Source organism: Patiria miniata, unplaced genomic scaffold, assembly GCF_015706575.1.
Source record: "Patiria miniata isolate m_02_andy unplaced genomic scaffold, ASM1570657v1 HiC_scaffold_4, whole genome shotgun sequence".
Taxonomy (NCBI): domain Eukaryota; kingdom Metazoa; phylum Echinodermata; class Asteroidea; order Valvatida; family Asterinidae; genus Patiria; species Patiria miniata.
In genome coordinates this window covers 2,024,536-2,043,989 of record NW_024037071.1, presented here as the reverse complement: position 1 = coordinate 2,043,989, position 19,454 = coordinate 2,024,536, and the positions used below count along the sequence as shown (strand labels likewise).

At 42.0% G+C, this 19,454-nt stretch overlaps 1 protein-coding gene across 4 annotated transcripts in view; it reads left to right on the top strand.

Moving 5' to 3' along the window:
- LOC119739739 (rho-related BTB domain-containing protein 2-like) overlaps positions 1–19,454 on the top strand; it is a 46,797-nt gene that overhangs the window by 23,235 nt on the left and 4,108 nt on the right. For all 4 annotated transcript variants that reach the window (XM_038214780.1, XM_038214779.1, XM_038214778.1 and 1 more), the window contains 7 exons: positions 7,225–7,445; positions 8,807–8,910; positions 13,238–13,420; positions 14,129–14,336; positions 16,795–16,962; positions 17,247–18,069; positions 18,915–19,033. In XM_038214780.1, the coding sequence (XP_038070708.1) occupies positions 7,266–7,445; positions 8,807–8,910; positions 13,238–13,420; positions 14,129–14,336; positions 16,795–16,962; positions 17,247–18,069; positions 18,915–19,033 (1,785 nt within the window). In that variant the 5' untranslated portion in view covers positions 7,225–7,265. The remainder of the gene's footprint in view (positions 1–7,224; positions 7,446–8,806; positions 8,911–13,237; positions 13,421–14,128; positions 14,337–16,794; positions 16,963–17,246; positions 18,070–18,914; positions 19,034–19,454) is intronic.

The window sequence follows — 19,454 nt, the reverse complement described above, 5'->3', positions numbered from 1 at the left end:
GATTGATTTGCAGTGCATATTTCATTAATTTGTCCTAGCGCAGATGTAATTTCAGCCAATTCATAAAAACATAATTGGGTTTAGTAATTACTGTCTTTAATAATGAAACCTCATCTCGCTGTATGCGGCAAAGCCTTTTAGAATTTAATGAGAGATACATGCTTTGTGTCAGAAATTGTAGGCGGCACGCAATTGGACATGTTTCCCATGTGTGCTTGCCGGATATTGCGCTTGTCAAAACATGACGGTACACGATGAATTAATGATCTTTCCTCTCACTAGTACAGTGCATTTTACATGAAGCAGGTTCAATCAGCTACTTTTCATTTGTTAAAGGTATTTATGCAAACATTTGCTTTTGCTGTAATTTTCAGAAATGGATGGATTTGGGGGTTAGTATTTTATAGCAAATATTGTTACACTGTCTGTTTAACGTTTTGTGTTCATAGATGCTGTAAAAAAAAAATGCTGTTTTTGTAGTATGGTTCCCTGACCCTACTTGAGGCGAAACAGATCTCGAGCAATTTATAGACATTTGGGAATCGTCAGGTCAGGGAACCAGACTAGCTAGCTTGCATCTGTTCCATAATGTGTAACTGATGTTGCAAACAAAATGTGGATTTAAATTTGGTACATTGGGGGGGGGGCAGTATTTGCAAAAATTCTTTTTTTTTTTCAAACGATGGTCAGCCGACCAACGTTGGAAATTGATACACTTTTCTTGAAAATGACAGCACACCAGGTGCCATGATTTTGTAGGATGCTTGAGACTTGTATTCACTCACAGTCAAGTAAGGTGCATATGTATTTCATAATAATTTCTTAAAGAGGTTGTGGAATGCTCGAAGACATTTCCGTCATTTTTCGGGTATATGTAGCCTAGGGTGTGATGAAATAAAAACGACTATTGTTTCTGTCATGAAATGAATACAAAAGGTACTTTTTCGAGCTGTTTTTCAGGTCCTGTTTCGACCCGAACGTGCATTTGTGTAAAAGTCGTCGTTGGGGGCAGCAAACAAAACATAGTAAATCGTGACGTAATAAACAGGACTCCCGATGCAGCGTAGTTCCAGCGAAACTTTTTGCAAATCACTCCGCGCAACGACATGACTTTGTTTACAATTACGCTGAGCGACATTTTGTATGGGCAGCCACATGCTCCATAAATTCAACCGTAGTTGGCAACAGCTTTTACCCCTGAAATTCTAATGGGTAAGTTTAGAATTTAATAGGAAGATATCTCCATTGACTTTTTGGTACTTTCTATTGATTATTCAGTATTTTGATAGTTACACATCATATTATTTATAGATCGGGGATCATTCTTTTGTGTTTGCCCTAACGGCCAACCATAGTAAGAAATGTCTGCGTACATCAACATCGTTCGATCGTTCACATGCACATCGCCATATCGCATCACCGTGACACGCGCTATGTATTAAAGGTGGCTGGAAATTCACGGGTGTACTTGTGCCGCCGGCCCGGGCCCGGCCGCTGGGACCGTAGATTTTGACACCGGTAAACGGTGTTGGAATTTCAAAATTATTCGTTGTTGATACGTGTACGGGTAGCGAACGCACTAGGCCAAGGCAAACCTATATGCCTATAATTGTGTCAGTCGCTGGCTGTAATCACACCACATTTTGTTTGCAATAAATTTCCAGCTTTCCCGTCGAGTCCGGGTGTCAGCATGGAGGAATAAGAATCCTCCGTAGCCATGCAGTTTGTCCGAAAGGTACCGTGCGAAAACACGAGATCGGATTTCAGCCAAATTAACGGATAGAGCGCTGATCATGCACTGTACATTTTGTACGGCAAGAGTCTTCTTTTCTCAAGAGATTTGTTGAAATTGCATGGACAAGAAATGATAGAGATATGATTTGTTAATGATTTATAGGGAAGACTGTTTTGGACCATTTGTCCATTGCCAATCTTGAAGAACCGTAAACCCGTTCAAATGTATCCTCGACCCTCCATTATCTGCGCAGCATACGCGCACGCGTTGCAAATTGAAGGTAAATGCGTAGAAAAAGGACCGCGTAGTTTTCCTTACGTTAATGCTGATTATGTGACGGGCCTCCATTTTCCCTAGAACTTCTTTTGATCGAATGACAAATTCTCTGCTACTGGAATTTCTTGAATAAAGTCTTAATTAGGTACTGAAAATAATGATAGTGCTTAAATTTCGGGACCAGTGAATTTTGTTTTCAACCGGGATCCCGAACATGTCGTAAGAGATTTTTGTTTTATGAACGGAGCATGACTATGATTTATGAATTGTACTTTTTTGTAGCCACGTTTACAGGCTGAGGTTTACATAGTCTCCTGGCGTTGTTTTACGGCTTTTTGGGGGGAAAACAATAAAGTTAACAATTTCAAAATTCAAGTAAATTCGTAATTATCGTTTCAGGATGTTAAAACAAGGGTTAAAATGCACAAGAAAAGAAAAGAGAAGAGGACTAATTTTTTTGTGGCGAACGTATACATAAAAAGCACCAGGCAACGCAAGGAACTTGACCGGGGCCGGCGACGCTGCTAACCGTACAACATTATTTCTGGACACGGTCGACCACATCCACCGCCGTGATGCGTTATGCGTGCCGTACGCGTATAATTCGAAAACAACCTGACGATTTGTCGTCTCTTTGGACTGAATAACGTTTGAGATTGTCGGTAAAACACGAAGAAAGTTGCGATAGGACTGTTGATGCTCATCTAAAAATCAAATGTTATCATGAACATAATACTTTGAGTCCTTGGATAAAACGTAGCTGGTTTTTTTTTTCACGCCGAACGTCGCAGACCGAACAACTCATCAGAGCCGCGTTGCCTGGCGTTTTCAGCTGGCCAGTTGCAGTATCCGTGTTTTTGCTGGTCTCTTTTTCGGGCAGTTGGGGCTCAAATTTATACGGAAGAACAGCTCAGATGTCACCGTGTCCTTGTTCAATATACTCATCCAAAAATTAAGCAATGGGAAGGAATATCAATCTCTGTGAGTCTTTTACAAAATGTTGATTTTTCACTGCTAGACTGCGAGTCACACGTGCTGACGGGGCGGGTTGGGCAGCAGTAAACAGTCGTTGTATAAACGAGTCCTGTTTATTACGTCACGCTTTTTCTGATTTTACGAAGAGCCCGACGACTGTTGATGTCATTTATGCGCTCGCCGACCAACAAATTACTCGATGAATTTCAGTTTTATAAACATATAAACGCACATCAGAAAAGAATGGGAGTTTGTCATTATGCTATATATGGGTCTACTCTACAATATAAAAATATAAAAAACAAAACGATTTTCAGCATTCCACAACCTCTTTAATTTTGTTTGCAAATGTTATTTATTACCTTTAACCAGAACATTGGTTGATGTGCATGGAATTTTGAACATGTATGTACATGTACCACTGTCCGTACTATTTTCAAGTGCCACAAGGGTTTTTCCACGGCAAAATCAAACACTTTCGATCTCAGGCTGTGCTCCGTGGTCATATATGGGTCGATGTGGCTGGCAGCCATAGGCGCCTTCACGTGCCAGCGGCCCGACCACGTTGTAGCTGCGTCCTTCGCAATTCAGCAAACCAGCTGCGAGTAAGGATGATTAGCCTCCCAAATTATTATTATTATTATTATTATTATTATTTTCATAAACTGTTATTTTTGTAGCAATGCAATAAAAACCTTAATCACTTTTGGATGAGAAAATAATCAATACTTTAGGCCAATGATTAGTTAGGAATAATTTTCAGCAAGAACCAGTCTGCTCATGGCAGAACTGTTTGTTCGCAAAAGGAACCCAAAATATAAGCCTTTTCTGAATAGGTTTGCATTAGTGACCGCAATCGGAAAAAGGATTTTTTTTTTCATTAAATAAAAACAACATCAAGTGAAAATTCAAAATGGAATTTGTTGAAGAACATATATACAGTACATCAAGCGCACCTGAGCAAGAAATCGCAGCACTTGTTTGTGAGTGCGTTGAACCGTGGTCAAATGTGTCGAATGTCTTCACTTTACCAACTGTGCAACCAACTGTCGACTCTTTGCGTGAAACGCAGATGGCAATGTGTGGCTAACTCGTGAGAGCAATATTAGAAGGATGCTTCTCTGCACACACTGATTTGAGGGCATGTGTGTGCAGTCGTGCAAAGAGTTAAACTTTCCAAGGCGCTTCAAAAATGTATGTACAGTATTCATTTGAAAACAAGTGATAAAGTCGTATTTTTATGAAAGTTGATAGAACATCAGTGCTATTAAGTGCAAAGGATCGCCACATTGCGCGGACACACGCCAGTTTTCATATAAGGAGATTTTTTAGTACTACTCGAGAGAGGCACATACCATAAACACAGCAAGAGGGGTGTTTAAAAAACGTGGAGTAAATTTGTTGAACAAAAATATTGGAAATTTATAACTTTTGACCAAAAGGTATTCATGAATGGGAGCTTTTGGCTCGGGCTGTTATCAGCATCCAGCCCCCAAGCCTGGTTTAAAACTGGTCAAGCACATAATTTGTTCCCTTATAAATTGACTTCCGAGCGCCATGCATGTAGGTGTAGAAGCACATTCTCACCATACATGTACGTGTACATTTTTGTATATGAGCAGTACAGAGTCTTCTAAAAGAATCCAGTGGATTTATTAGCTAGCGGTACCTTCGTGTCGACAGAGATCTGGCCCGGGGCGCGTAGTAAGGAAAATATTGTAGTGTGCTGTTACTTGATACCTAGCGGATTCGTGAGTGTTTGTGATTGAAATTCTCGACCAACATACCTGACTTTGATGTCCTTTTACAGGGACTTGTACCCCTTGGGCTAATACAAGTAGAAGCATGCTGACTCACGCTATCATATCACTTCATGTCTCACAGACACTGTCGAAAACGTGAACATTTGTTTTCATAAAATGAGCTTCATTTTGGGTGCACAACACAGTTAGATGGACACCGGTACCTATGCGGGGATACCGGTGCTGTCATGCATGTGGACGATTTTTTAATAACTGAAGTCGATATCACGGGTGTGCGTCCATTTTAGAAGAGCACTGTATTCTAAACCTTCTTTTCAGGCCAAAAATCACAAAATGAGCATATTGTGTTTCTGCAAATTTCCAAATGTATTCTCCGCCGTCTGTTTGCAGACCTTCAGATCTCATGTATGCAGTGTGCATGTACATGTACAGGGGTGAAATTTGTCAGGATTTTATCCTGATTTCAGAATTTTTTTGGTCAAGATTTTTCCCGATTTTAGCATATTTACCTATGAAAGTTTTATATAGAACAAAAGGAATGGGTATTGTAAGGGGTGTCTTTAGGCATCTGCAACCTCAATACCATAGACCCTACCGTACATGCTCCAGGCCCTCGGCGGCCCTCAAACCCTCTGCCGACTATTTTTCATGGAATTTTGTATGCGGCTTGCCATAATTCCCATTCGATCAACTGCATCTATCAAGGAATACACTTGCTCAAACCAGATTTGCCTGACGTTTTAATCAAACTTACTGCCAACTGGGCAATTCCACGGTTACATTTTTGATGTACTTTTGAGTTTCCTTGGGCTGTAATTACCTTACTGAAAAGGTTTAATAACTGTTATCCCCATGGTAGATAGAGTAGACCCAGACCTACCTAAGCACCAAAGATGACATCCAGAAAAATGTGTAATGTATGATAAACAAGACACACAAAATCGGTTACTCCTGTTACATTTTCGTAACGTTTCTTTCAGTAAGGTAATTACAGCCCAAGGAAACTTAAAAAGTACATCAAAAATGTAACGTGAGTAACCGTGGAATTGCCCGACTGCATTTTTGTAGCTGTCTGAACTGTCCTTTTGTCACTTCTTTTGTACGTAAATATATGTTTCTGAATATATTCAAAACATATTTTTATTGTGTATACAATATATTTGTCATGTTCGTATTTGAACATGACAATGTACCGGTATGTGCAAACAAGTGATGAGGATCGAGTGATGTATCGGGAACATGCTTGTCTTACAGACAGGCAGTACTCCTATTTCACAATCAATTTAACGAGTGGAAGGTGAGATGCAAACTTTCATACAACTTTCTCCACTTAATTCCCAGGCACCAATCAGTTCTAGACATACCTTGAACATTGAATTCCCCTCCCTTCCTACCCACTCTCCCCACCCCCCCCCCCCTTCCTAATAATGTAATCAATGACATGAGATACAGTCTGGTCGCTAAACGTGATCCGAACGCGGCCGTGCCTGTTACAAGAATGTGGCCCTATCGCCATCTCATGGATTAGATTGTGCAGATACCGGGCACATCGCTCCTGGACTTGTGAAAATTGTCAGGTTATGTGTCCGACCCCGAAGCACAAGTTGCTTTCCCTGTTCCGTCTGTGAGGCTGGTAAAATGTATGCTATCTTTGGGGAAGGCGTGAATACCTAGACATTAAGAAAGCTGAGCACTCAAAATCACTGAAACCAGTCACGTTCGTGATATTTATGATTTAGGTCTGGGTTTTAGGACAATTGAGTGCCATTACCATCTTGTGCTCATGCATACATTCTTCTCACGTGCGGAAGATATGTGCATTTTTGCAAGTCATTTGAAAATTAGTAGGTTTGGTTCCACCTTTCGCCTTTCTGTCATCCATTGGCATTCATTGACTTCAGTCCTCTCATGAACATCCCTGAAAAAAAACAACTTTAATTTTTTCCAGTGTGTGGGCAGCTTATGGTGAATTAGGGTTCGATGCCACGCTGGAAATCTGAGAAAACTTTGAATAAGGGTTTCTATTTTTCCAGTCAGGGAAAACTCTGGGAATTTGACAGTGACTCAGAAGGAAAAGATTTTCGACAGTTTGGCTTATGTGTATCTTGTACCGTGTTTCCAAGTTGTGTCCATTGACCAACTGGCTAAGGTAGCTTTTTGTGTGTGAGAGAATATTACACAGTCCTTTAATTTATACACACTGCTCCAGAATATAACAATTGGCTGTGCACACAACCTCTTAACTTACCAACAACCTCGTTAAAGTGAAATTATTTCTCACGGAATTTTGAACATTCCTCAGGAAAACATCAGAGAAAAGTCAGGGAATTTTCTTTTTCACAAAAAAGGCAAAGTGCTGAGAGCCAAATACATTGTATCCAATGTATGCTCCTTTTCACTTGTTTATGGTATGCACATGTCCATGACTTTGCGCACTTGATTAACTCAATTTTGAACTCCTGTTCTCTTCCGCAGGCCATGCCGTGGAACCCTATCGATGCCGTCCCCGCCTAACCATGGACAACGAGCTCCCCCGTCAGGAACTGGTCAAATGCGTGGTGGTGGGCGACAGCTCCACGGGCAAGACGCGCCTCATCGTCGCCCGGGCCACCAAGCGGGCCATGACCAGGGCCCAGCTGTTCCAGACCCACAAGCCGTCCGTCTGGGCCATTGATCAGTATCATCGTTGCCAGGAGGTGAGTGGATCGCGGGTCAAAGGTCATGTGAGGTCACTGGGGTCAGTTTGATTTTTTTTGTCAGACTCACAAGCCCTCTGGGAGCAAGTTTTGGGGAGGACCATTAGTCGACTTTATGATGCAACTTACGCCTGCGCACTTAACGTGCGAGCGTCTCCAGTCACTAAACTTCTTGGTCCTGGCTCCCCGTTGTGCATTATGATAAGCGCTGCTATTGGTTACCAGTGATGCGGCCTTCCCCCAGACTCCAGTTCAAAATAGTCGACAGGAGCAGTCCAACCTCCTGCGTTCGAGTGAAGTTAGTCGAACTATGGTTAACCGTAGTCCTTGCTCCAAGTTGCTGTTGGCTGTTGATCAATATCACTGCTGCCAAGAAGTGGGTGGGTCAAAGGTCATTTGAGGTCATACGGGTCATTACCACCACCCTCCCCCTTCCCCATGCTTTGATTTTTTGTCTTCGAGACAAAAGGCGGACCAGACAGGACTGCTGTTTGGCAAGTAGAAACCCAAGTTCGTTTTTGTTTTCACATTTCCCCTTCCCAAAAAAACAAAATGAGAAGAGAAAACTCTTTGAATTTTTGGCTTACGTCTTGCGCATGCTTGGACACAAGTGTCGTAAAGTTGGATGGACTGTTCCCACAAAATGGTACTTGAAATTGTCAACTTTTTCACTTAGTGTTTATAAAGGGTGCTTTGTCCTGAACTGAAATGTGAAAGATTTTTGTGAAATTTACAAAATATTTTCTGATTCGGTAATTTGGAAGTCTACAGGCGTACTCGTGTTCAATTTAAAAAAAGTGTCATTGCATGGTGGCAGTTGTAGCGTTACGAAAGTGTATAATGTCTGTGACAGAGACAGTTAACCGTGATATCTAATTAATGATTCAGAGAAATGATCCAAAACTCCTAGTCTGTAATCTCCTTACTACATTGTAGATGATGGATGTATTTAGATTTGAAAAATACATTCTCGGGTTTATTCACTGAGCTCTTAAAAACAATTGCCCCTGGTTGAGATCTGGGGCAAAATACCCGCCCCCTCCTTTCTCCTTGAACTTGAGAAGGTACGTGCAGGAAACTCTGCTCTTTTTGGATTAATCTTTGAACGCACTCTGTCAAATGAACTGCACATGATACATGAATGCGTGTGCAGTTGTTTTCACACAAAATATGTGCAGTGAAAGTGGCAACATCAACACCTGGGCGTGTTTACGTCTGTGTCATAAACTCGGACCATTCACACGTCATTGTGTAGCCCATGATCTAATCACCGGGTCAGGCGCTGGACTCACAATTGAATTGCGTCTCCCCCAACATGTGTTAATTCTCGGCTCTCGTGGGGTTTTTCTCATTCCATCCAGGTGCTTGAGAATTCGTGGGAGGTAATTGACGGCGTGAGCGTGTCGCTACGACTGTGGGACACGTTTGGTGATCATGAGAAGGACAGACGCTTTGCCTACGGCAGGTTGGTTCGCAGTCTGTATTTCCATCGACACCGATGCATACATTATGTTCTAAACGTTGCCATTTCCAGGTGATTAGGACGAAGCAAGTCACAACTGGACTATTTTCTGACTTCTAGGCCACTGACAGCCTACAGACATTAATTAGTTAACAGCATTTCTATGGAGTACTGAAGTGAATATGTCACGCGCACAAAATGTGCGTGAAAGACATTAGCGCGTGATTCAGCCCGTGAAATAACATGCGCGCGTACCCCATTCATTTGCACTACACTTTCTGGTTCTAAACGACATCACACTTTGGTACTCCATATTGGCTTTTTAACTGAAGTGAAAAAAATTCAGCTTTGTCAAAGGACTTTGGGGTCTACAATAAGCCGTAGGTTCTACAATAAGCCTTTTCGCAATTTCAACTTCGGGTGTGCACAACAAGAGTTTTATGAGAGATAAACAAAGCAGCATGCGAGTCTATGTGGTACGTGATATTCAAATCTGCATACTGCAATTTTTCATCAAACCAAAACGAAGATGGAAACTTTTGTTCGCACAATATTTGAAGCAAACAAAACATTTGAAGCCATGGTGCCTAAAAAAAAAAAATGAAAATTTTGCCTTTACTTCAAAACAAGAAATTTTCGTTGGTACCCTGCTATGATTTTGCACGCATGTGGCAAACTGTTTATCTCTCGAAACGAAATCGTGAATCATGATGTGTGCACACGCATTTAAATTGCAAAAAAGGCTTATTTCAGATTCAAATTGAAGAGTCCACAACACGGGGGAAAAAATAAGGTAGACTTTCCGAGCGGAAACTGTCATGGAAATTTTAAACTTTTTTTGAGCACTGCATGAGGGGAAAAACAGTTGTTTTGGACGTTGTTAAGAAGTTATATAATACTCAGGCATATAGAAATGATTGCTGTGTTTTCTAAAGTGGCTGTGTAGCCTTCATGTGAAGAAAAAACTTCAAACTCGTAAAAAAATTATTTGACTTGCTTTTTTTTAGTCAATCCCTGAAATCATTTTGATTTTTCCTCATCCCTTACACCAAACATACGTGTACATAATATACAAACAAGGTATACGTGTACAAGTGCGTATTTCAAGTTACATTAGCACATGCATGCTAAACAGAAAGAGGACACGTGATGGACTTTTGAACCAGATGTTGTGAAATGTCAACATATTGTTATAAAATACTGCGTGCTCAGTGCTTTTCAAGAGTTGTGTTAAAAAAAAGACAATGCAATCTTACTCGCCAAATTCAACAGGTCTCGAATTAATCCTGACAGTAGTATTTTGAAAAAAACAAAACTACATTTCAATCTTTCCAACCATGATAATTTTACAAGGCAGTGCCTAATTACATTTAGCACTGCATCACAGCACATCGTGATCAAATGAAAATGACAGATAAGCGCTCCGTTGATGGGCAAACCAGTAGCAGTTATGTGAAGAGCGTAATTGAGGTCAACTGTAAGGCCGCTGTCACTCGATACAATTTCATTACAATGTAGTGAAATGGAAATTCAGCCTGTCCCATTTTCAGCAAGTGTACTTGTCCTTGGAACTTCACACCCAACATGGAAATGTAAGCAAGGAGTTTAATTCACTGTACCACTCCAAAGCGCCCTGCCTGTTACTCCTTGTACCGCCCCAAGCCGCCCCAGCACTCTGGTTCTATGGCTTCATCAAGGAGTTAATACAGTGTAGTACAATGTAATACAAGTCTTAATTGGTTAAACAGGTGTAATGGCGATCTATACTGGAAGCTGAGCTGGTGCTTGTGCTCTTGAGCAAGGCACTTTACCATTATTGCTTCGTCCTTCGGATGGGACGTAAAGCCGTAGGTCCCGTGTGTTGTGTAATGCACGTTAAAGAACCCAGTAACACTTATCGCTTAGAGGAGGGGTTTGCCCCTGTGTTTCTGGCAGTGGCTGCAATATGCGCCGCAGCACCTTGTAAACCCTTATAAGGTGCTACATATTGGGTCTTATATTTCTCATAAACTTTATTTACCTTTCTTTAATAATAGACATAATTTCCAGCGCCTTGAGTACCTAATTGTTGGTAGATACGTGCGCTATATAAGACTCCAGTATTAATGTAAGTGAGGACCAGCAACAGCCACTAATGTATGAGGCGTTGGTTGTTGGTACAAAATCAAGTCAATCACAAGTCAATCAAACATGAAATGACTAACAAAAATGTGGTGCTTATTAGCGCTTTATATTGAAAGGTCTCAAAGTGCTTGGTAATTATTACCCCTGTTCATCAGGCAATGGAACCTTTTTTTTTCTGCAGCAGCTCGAGATCAATGCAACCTTGTCTCTACCTTCACAGGTACCAATTTTCTTGTTCTGCAACTGTGGGGACTACAAAGTTGTCCCATGGTCCTATGGGGACCGAAGACACTGTGGGGACAGCAGAAAGTCCCCATAACTCGGTCGTGATTACCCTAACAATGAAAAACTTGCCCATAACGACGGCCGGCCCACACATACACTCCTGGGTTAAGAGAGGCAATTGTAGTAAAGTGTCTTGCCCAAGAACACAAGCACCATGTTCCCCGTCAGGGTTCGAACCCATGTACCACAGCATGCGAGTCAAACACTGTAACCATAGGACCAAGGTGTTACTCTTGTCAGGTCACAAATAATTTAGGGAATAAACAATGACAAAAGGAATTCCTTTGTCTCAGTTCGTTTGAAAAGCTTTCACACTTAAAGGGAAAATACAACATTTGCAAACATCAAAAAATAAAACTACCAAATCATTTTGAAATACCTTGCTGGACTGTTAGTGAATGACAGTGTAAAGCATCCTGTAAAATCATGGCACCTGGTATACTGTCATTTTCAAGAAAAGTGGTATTTTTGTATCAATTTCCAACGCTGATCGGCCGATGAGCGTTGGAAAAAACTGGCTTTTTTTCAAATACTGGCCCCAATTGACCATCGCACTTGTTTGCAATCGATTACAAACCTATGAACGGGTACGAGCCAGCTAGACTGGTTCCCTGACCTTACAATTCCCCAATGTATGTAAACTGCTCTGTTTCTTCTTATATGGAGTCAGGGAACCAGACTACAGGAAAATGATTGTTTTTCTTGGTTTTTATAGCATTTTCGAACCCAAAACCTCAAAAAAGTTAGTGTAACTATATTTGCTAAACATTTCCAACCCCCCAATTCCATCCATTTCTGAAAATTACAGCAAAAGCAAATGTTGTATATTCCCTTTAAAGAATAAAAACTGGTTTTGTTTTGTGACTTGTGATTGAACTGTATTGTGATGACTTGCGATTGACTGCATTACGACTCCAAAATTGGTGTTGAAGGTCAAGGACCCTGACTCGGTAACAGTATCCCAAATAGTCTGGACTGACTCCTTTGGGTGTCGCCATCCTTCCTGTGTAATAACCATATGCTTCCTGGCGATGACTGACTGGCCAGTTGGCTCCAGACTCGATAGTTCCTGTAATTGTCCAGGGTTAGATTCCTTGATAGCAAACTGGGGATGTACATGTACATGCACCAGGGTACTTCTGGTTGCAACTCAAGGGCTGTTTCACACTTGCCATGAATCTCTGGGTCACCCCCCCCCCCCCCCCTAACCAAATCCAGGATTGTTTTGTATTGCCGAGATTGCACTCGCAGCTAGCCAGGCTGGAGTTGACCTGGACAAGGTGCTTTCAGCCGTATAAAAAGCGCTGGTCAAAGAGCGCCCTCTCTTGTTCTTTCATGGAGTCCATTGTTCAAATAAATTTAATTACAATGTAATACAGTGTAACAAAAAGTACAAGCATGGCAGTGTTCATGTACATTCCCAAAACCTGCAAAGACAAATCTGCTAGACAGGAAAGTAACTGAGTGGCACATTTTTAATAAATAAACCCCAGTAAAAAGTCATGCATAGCCCACACAGTTGTGCTCAACATTTGTAGGTGCTCTACATTTGTAGCCTATTGGAGGCTATTGAACTCATCAGATCAAATGCCGAATTTGTAGAGATTGCTTTACAGTTTGCAGAAAAGCTGAGTTCATACAGATACAAGCGTGATAAAATCTGATTACACTACCTGGACGTGCTGACACCTGGCGCGGCTATTTCTGGTGTTGCCTCACACATTCTGCCTCTGCGTGTGCTCCTTGCTGTGCTTCTGCTCCCAGCATCCTTTAGGGAGGTTTCATTGCTCTAGCAGATATTTCAAACTTTAAGCGATACTAAAGTGCAATACAATGGGCACAATTGATTTCTTGCTATCCTTTCCTTCGACCATTTATTAATTCTCGCTTGTTTCTTGTTTTATGTGTATCTCTCTGTCAGAGCTGACGTGGTTCTCCTGCTGTTCTCCGTGGCCGATGCCATCTCCCTCCGGAACACCACCCGGGTCTGGCTGCCAGAGATCCGCCACTTCTGCCCCCGGGCTCCCATCATTCTCTGCGGCACCAAGAACGACCTGCGGTACGCCGACCTGGAGGCGCTGCTCAAGGAGCGAGGGCCTGTCAGGTAAGAAGAGAGAGAGAGATAGCATGGAGGCAAGAACTACCTGCTAAGAGGACATGACAAAGTCTTTGAGGTTTTTCCAAAGTTTGGCTTCGCCTCTGTCTTAGGCGTCATCTCTGGCTGTCGATTGTTTTTTAGGCTTAACCTTCTTGGTCTTCTGCACTTCACAACCCTTCAAGTTTTGCAAAATCCTTTGTAAAAACCACTTTTGCCCATAGAGCTAGCACACACACTTTAAAACCCTTTGAGGTAATCTGCTGTGGACTATGGATGACTCTTCAGATTCCTGCACAATTCTTTGGTTAAGGTTAAGCTCAGGGCAAGCAGGCAGATTCGGTCGCCTTTCACTGCTGAATTTTTGTGTAGTGATTCTCTGTGTGACACAGTTACTTTAACACTTCATATCCCCTCACCTGAAACTGACCTGAAACCCAGGGTTTAAAACTTACAAAAAAAAGTATTAAAATAGTGAATATTTGGCCCCTTTCTCATTTAAGTCAATCGTCATTTATGAGTCTTGAGTCCAAATTAGAGCTACTTTTTAGTGTGACTCTAACAAAAAAAGTCGGAGACACAAATCCTACAATTTCTGACCCTAACGTTTTATCACATAGACCAATTACTGAGAGTTATCACTAAATGCCATTGTTTACAAATGTCTGTTCAAACTGTACATAAATCTATGGTCACAATTTTTGGGTTTTTTTGCAGCCACCAGTGCACCAAGCACCGACCTTTTGACCCCAAGGGAATAGTCTCTCCCTCAGAGGGCCGACAATTTGCCAAAGAGATCAACGCCTTCTACTACGAGTCCAGCGCCTACACACTGTACGGCGTGGATGAGGTGTTCGACAACGTGGTCAGGGCAGCCCTCATTGCCAGACGACAACACCGCTTCTGGCAATCCAACCTTAAAAAGGTAAAAAAAATTAAAAATAGCAAGACAAGGCAAAGCTTATCCCAGAGCGCACAAAGTTTTCTTCAATCCTGCCACCATTTCAGTCATGTTCCCTGTATCCAATAACAGTACTGAATGATAATGGTTTTTTGTGCAAAAAGGAACCAGACTATTTGTCATTCCAGCCTCGCTTTGGCTACATTGATTTGAATGGGAAAAAATCAAGATGGCCGCAAGGTGATAGCAGACTATTGATTCAGTATGGCTATTCGCTTAAAGTCTTTTCATGCATCTGGTCTACATAATGGGCCGGATTTAGCCCATTCATTGGCGTTACAGGGTTATCCTATATGATAGCACTGCCCGGCTCAAAAGCGACAATCAGTCAGTGAGTTAGTGAGTCTGTCCGAGTCACACTCTCTGGCCCTCTGAGACCAGCAAAAAAACCCCAGAAATGTTGAAAAGAAACAACCGTTCCAACAGATCATTGTAGACTTGATTAATATTACGGGCCTTTAGACACAGCTTGGATAAAGGTGAATCAGTGAAAAGTATCAATGCTTTGAGCAGTTGCACCTTTTGAAACTTCACAATCTGTACTTTAGTGTACAAATAATTAATGTTTATGAGTGCAATGGTAAGAATAATTTCATGAGGCGACAGACCGAATGTTCCATTCCACGAGGCGAAGATTCGTATAATTGGACATTCCATCTGTCACCGAATTAAATTATTCTTTCCATTGCACGAATGTGAAACGTGCATTATTTATTTCATACAACACTTCAATAAAACCTCGTCATCTGATTGGTCAGAACCTCCAATCATGTGACACTGCAATGGGACATTTAACTGCAGTGTGGCTGGGCCGTGGGTTGGTACAAATTATTCAATGACATGTGATCAATGACCCACCAATCAGATGACAGGGATCTAGTCAGGCATTGTATAAAATAAATTTAACAATTGTGATGTTGTTTATGAATAACATGGAAGTAAAACATTGTTTTGGTAAATTTCAAGTTCGAATTTGTTTTTAATTTCTTCTTGTTTTTGTAACTTAATTATGAATATGCAAATTGGTGTTTATTCCACAAACGGCGCATACCGTAGTGTGGAGATCCAACTCATACCAAATTAAGGCTAACTATTACTCGTGTAAAACCTTTACTGAATTTTGCAACTTGGGGCACCCTATTCCAAGTATATAGCAGGTAGAATGTCAGAAATGCCAAGTATGAAATGTGCTTAGAGCTACAGACACATGAAAAAAAAAAGTTGTCGGGTGACCTACTTCAAAAGAATTTCAGTGTAAAACAGGATCTTTCTGATGCCCAGGGCAAAGCAAGTCAATAGAAATGTTTCAGATCACATTTGACACATTCTTTTGATGGAGGAATTGGACCTAATGCTGTTACGGACGAGGACAATTTGAATTACTATAGAAATATTATGTGACCGTCTGATGTTGAAATGAAAATTTATAGATTAAAGGCATATATGGGCTCACGTGGTTTTCATGCATTTTGTTTGTTTCCAATAATAACATCACTTAAAACCCTAAGACGAATGTTCCAAACCTAACCTGTTGAAGTTTCAGCTCGGTGGCTATTACAGTTTTCGACCAAACAGTAAAACATTGGAAATCAGCTCATTTCTTGATTTTCTTCTAAACGAAAGCAAGCCAGACAGCCAGACAGAATAATTTCACGTGGTGTTTAGTACCAGTACGATCTTTACTCCAAGTAAGCTATTTGATAATAATTTGGTAGGTTACTTTTGGGATAAATGCAAATGATCTAACATGCTTTTTCAGTGAAACAGACATAAAAATATCAATATGTCATAAGGTAGCTATGTTCAATATTGTATTATTTTTTACCTATGCTTGAAAATTATTTGCGGTCTTGAAAAGCCTTTTGTTGACTTTCTCGCAAATTTTGATTTTATCCTTGGTTTGCATATCTGTGTTCAGCCCTCACATCCTCACACGGGTCCTTAATCCAAGGGAAAATGATTACCTTTTAAAAAATTCTACAAATGGATGTCAACATTTTGTTGTGTAAGTTGATTTAAGGCTAAGTAAAAAAAAAGTAGTTTCTCGTCTGGGTTTTTTAAAAAGGGAGGAGACGTCCCTTTTTTTTTTTAATAAGATGGTTTTTTTTTAATAAGATGGCAGATTTTCCAAGACGGATATTTCCATTTTCTTGACTCTTTTGCTGATACATTTGTGCCCAATGGAGCTGTCACCCTTTCTACCAGAGTTTGAACTTGGTACTATACAGTTTTGCTGGAAACACATAAAAAGTCAAAATATATTGGATGTATGATTTATAAGAAAATGGGGGGGGGAAAAGGAGGCGGCCGGGAAAAAAAGGAAGCGGGCGGGGACAAAAAACGAGTTTATGTTTATAGTTGGCCTAATCAGCCATTATTTCTTAATGATTTCTCCCTCTTATTTCTTTTTTTCTCTCTTCAGGTTCAGAGGCCCTTACCGCAAGCACCTTACTTGCCCCCTTGCCCAAATGAGCCACGTGTCGTGGTCCCACCCACCACCTACGATAACGACATCTCAAGCCTGCTGAAGGACCTGACGTGCGCGGACGTGACATTTGTCGTCCAGGGAGAATACATTCACGCTCACAAGGTAACTTTAGATAAGTTTATCAACCGTTATCATCTTCAAATGTTATATTGTGTCTTGGATATTGTAATTGGGCAATAGCACTCCGCACTAATGACGTCAATTTTGCTCCGCGCCGTACGTGCGCATATTCCGCATGTCGGACACAACCTGTGTCAGAGCATTTGAGGTCCAGTAGGAAAATTTGTAGCACCAATACAGTCAAGGTTGTTAAAAATAACATTGCACCCATACATTCTGTCTTCTTATTGGCCATCAGTGATCAAGTTGTGTGTTTGTACCCTAAGGTGTGCCTCATAGCAGCCTCCTCTGTCTTCCACGATCTCTTCATGTTGGACCTCTCGGACCAGTTGGACAGTTCGTCCTCCCAGGATCCTGAGGGCCAATCCTACAGCGCGGGGCAGCACTGGTCCAGCCCCTCCCCAGTCCCCCAACAGCTCATGTCCACCTCGCCGGACATCATCGAAACCCCACCTGACAACTCGGACCACCACCCCCACCCCCACCACCAGCGCAGCAACTGCGACAGAGACAGAATCATGCTGGAGGAGGGCTGCCTGAGCCTCTCCCCCAACGGCAATACGTGTGTGATCTCGGTGCGCCCGAAGACCCGCAGTGGTGCCCCGCCCTCCGCGGGTACACCCCACGCCTGGCGGACAGACCGTTCCGGTTTCCAGGACTCCATGGAGGGGGAAAGCAACGTGCCGACCTCGCCGGAGATGACCATAGTGCCTGCCAGTCTGCGATACCTCCCCAACAAGGTCCTGAACCACCCGGCCTTCCATTCCATCCACCTCCAACAGGCCGAGGACCCGATCACGGGCCGGCCCAAGCTGCGCAGCGTGGTGGTCCTGAACCACAAAATCACGCGGGATGCCTTCCGAGCCGTGCTGCGATTCCTCTACACTGGCTCGCTGAGTTCAGACACCTCCAGCAACCTGAGCGACGTGATCACAGCAGCTTCTCTTTTGGACCTGTCGGACGTGGTGTCAGCGGTGGCCAACATCAAGCACCAGGAGGAGTACATGAATCTGGAGATCGCCGAGGCCTTCTTGGAGAGCAGGAGGGACAGATTCAGGGAGCTGTTTGCTGAAAAAGGATTTCTTTCAGGTAATCGTACATGATCACTTTGGAACATACATCTTAGCAAAGTTTACAACCAACCATTTATTGGTTGTTTTATTAGAGGAGAATTGAAATTCTCCCCTGAAAGTTTTGGCGTTTCACCCTTTTGTTGAGGGATTTACTCCACCTTAGAAAGTTTTGTCAAACAAAATGAGAACAAACGCAAATTCAGTTTCCACCATCCTCCAATGGATTTGTGTGCAAGTCCCCCTCTGAACAGCGACAAATGGAGAGTTGGCAGATTCTTGCTGCTTTACGCCAAGTGCCTCTGCAAAACCAATCGTGCACCAAAACAAAATAATAAATGAGATGTGCACACTCTGTTCAGGTACTGAGTCCATAACATTTTCAAATTGTTCGCATTTAAATCGCTATTCTTTCAGCACAGAAATTGTTTATTTGCAAAAAGATAATGCCCCAACTCAAAAGTAGTTTGGTGAGCACCAAAATTTGTTAATGTGCATGGCGGCATTCCCTTTTTAGTCATGGGAGGCACCTCCAAACTCCAGCTCCTACTAGATTTGCTTTGGATGTTGCCGTCCAGTTTCATCATGGTAAACGACCCAATACCTAGAAAAGACCTTGTCATCGTCCCTGGCTTACCTGGCTATTAGCAGGTAGCTGATACTGTGAAGTTGCACCCAAGCGATTGTTGGTCCCTTGCTTGTGATCGGGGAGGTTGGATTGGAAGTCACTACGACCCTCTGATGTTCTTGTGCAGCTGCAGTAATAGGAAGTAGTATTTAGAAGTATGCAGGGTGTGCAGGCATTTTTAAGCACTAGCTCGAGTAATGCTATGTTATTGTCTCCATTGCTGTGTGATTGCCCAGATATGGTGATCAAGCTGGATGACGGAGCCGTGGTGACCCACAGGAGCCTGTTGATGGTACGCTGTGACCCCATGCTGGCCATGCTGAGCAGACACTTCAAGGAACGATCCTGCCAAGAGGTAGGTTGACAATCTCAGGGCCCAATCTGATGGAGCTGATAAAGCATAGAATAATTGCTAAGCAAATGTAGGAGCTAAACAAAAAATAGGCCGAAAATCAGTCAAAGCAGTGTGGGGGCATTCTATAAACGGAGGGTTCAAAGTGTGACATTTCTCCTGCCCCTGTTACCTTGGTACTTTGTAATTTGCCATTCAAGTATCATTAAGAATGATTTAAATTATTTTTTTTTTTTGTTAAGTAGGTAGTTTGCGATTCATAATCACTTTTGGAGGACGATTTTATCAAAGAGTGCAACAGAATGAAAAATAAAATTGTAGATGTTAGATGCAACATGGACAGGAAAACATGTGATCCCCAAATTGACAGAATGACCTTGATACATCAAATTGGTTCTGGTAACTTGCTTTGACCAAGGGAAAT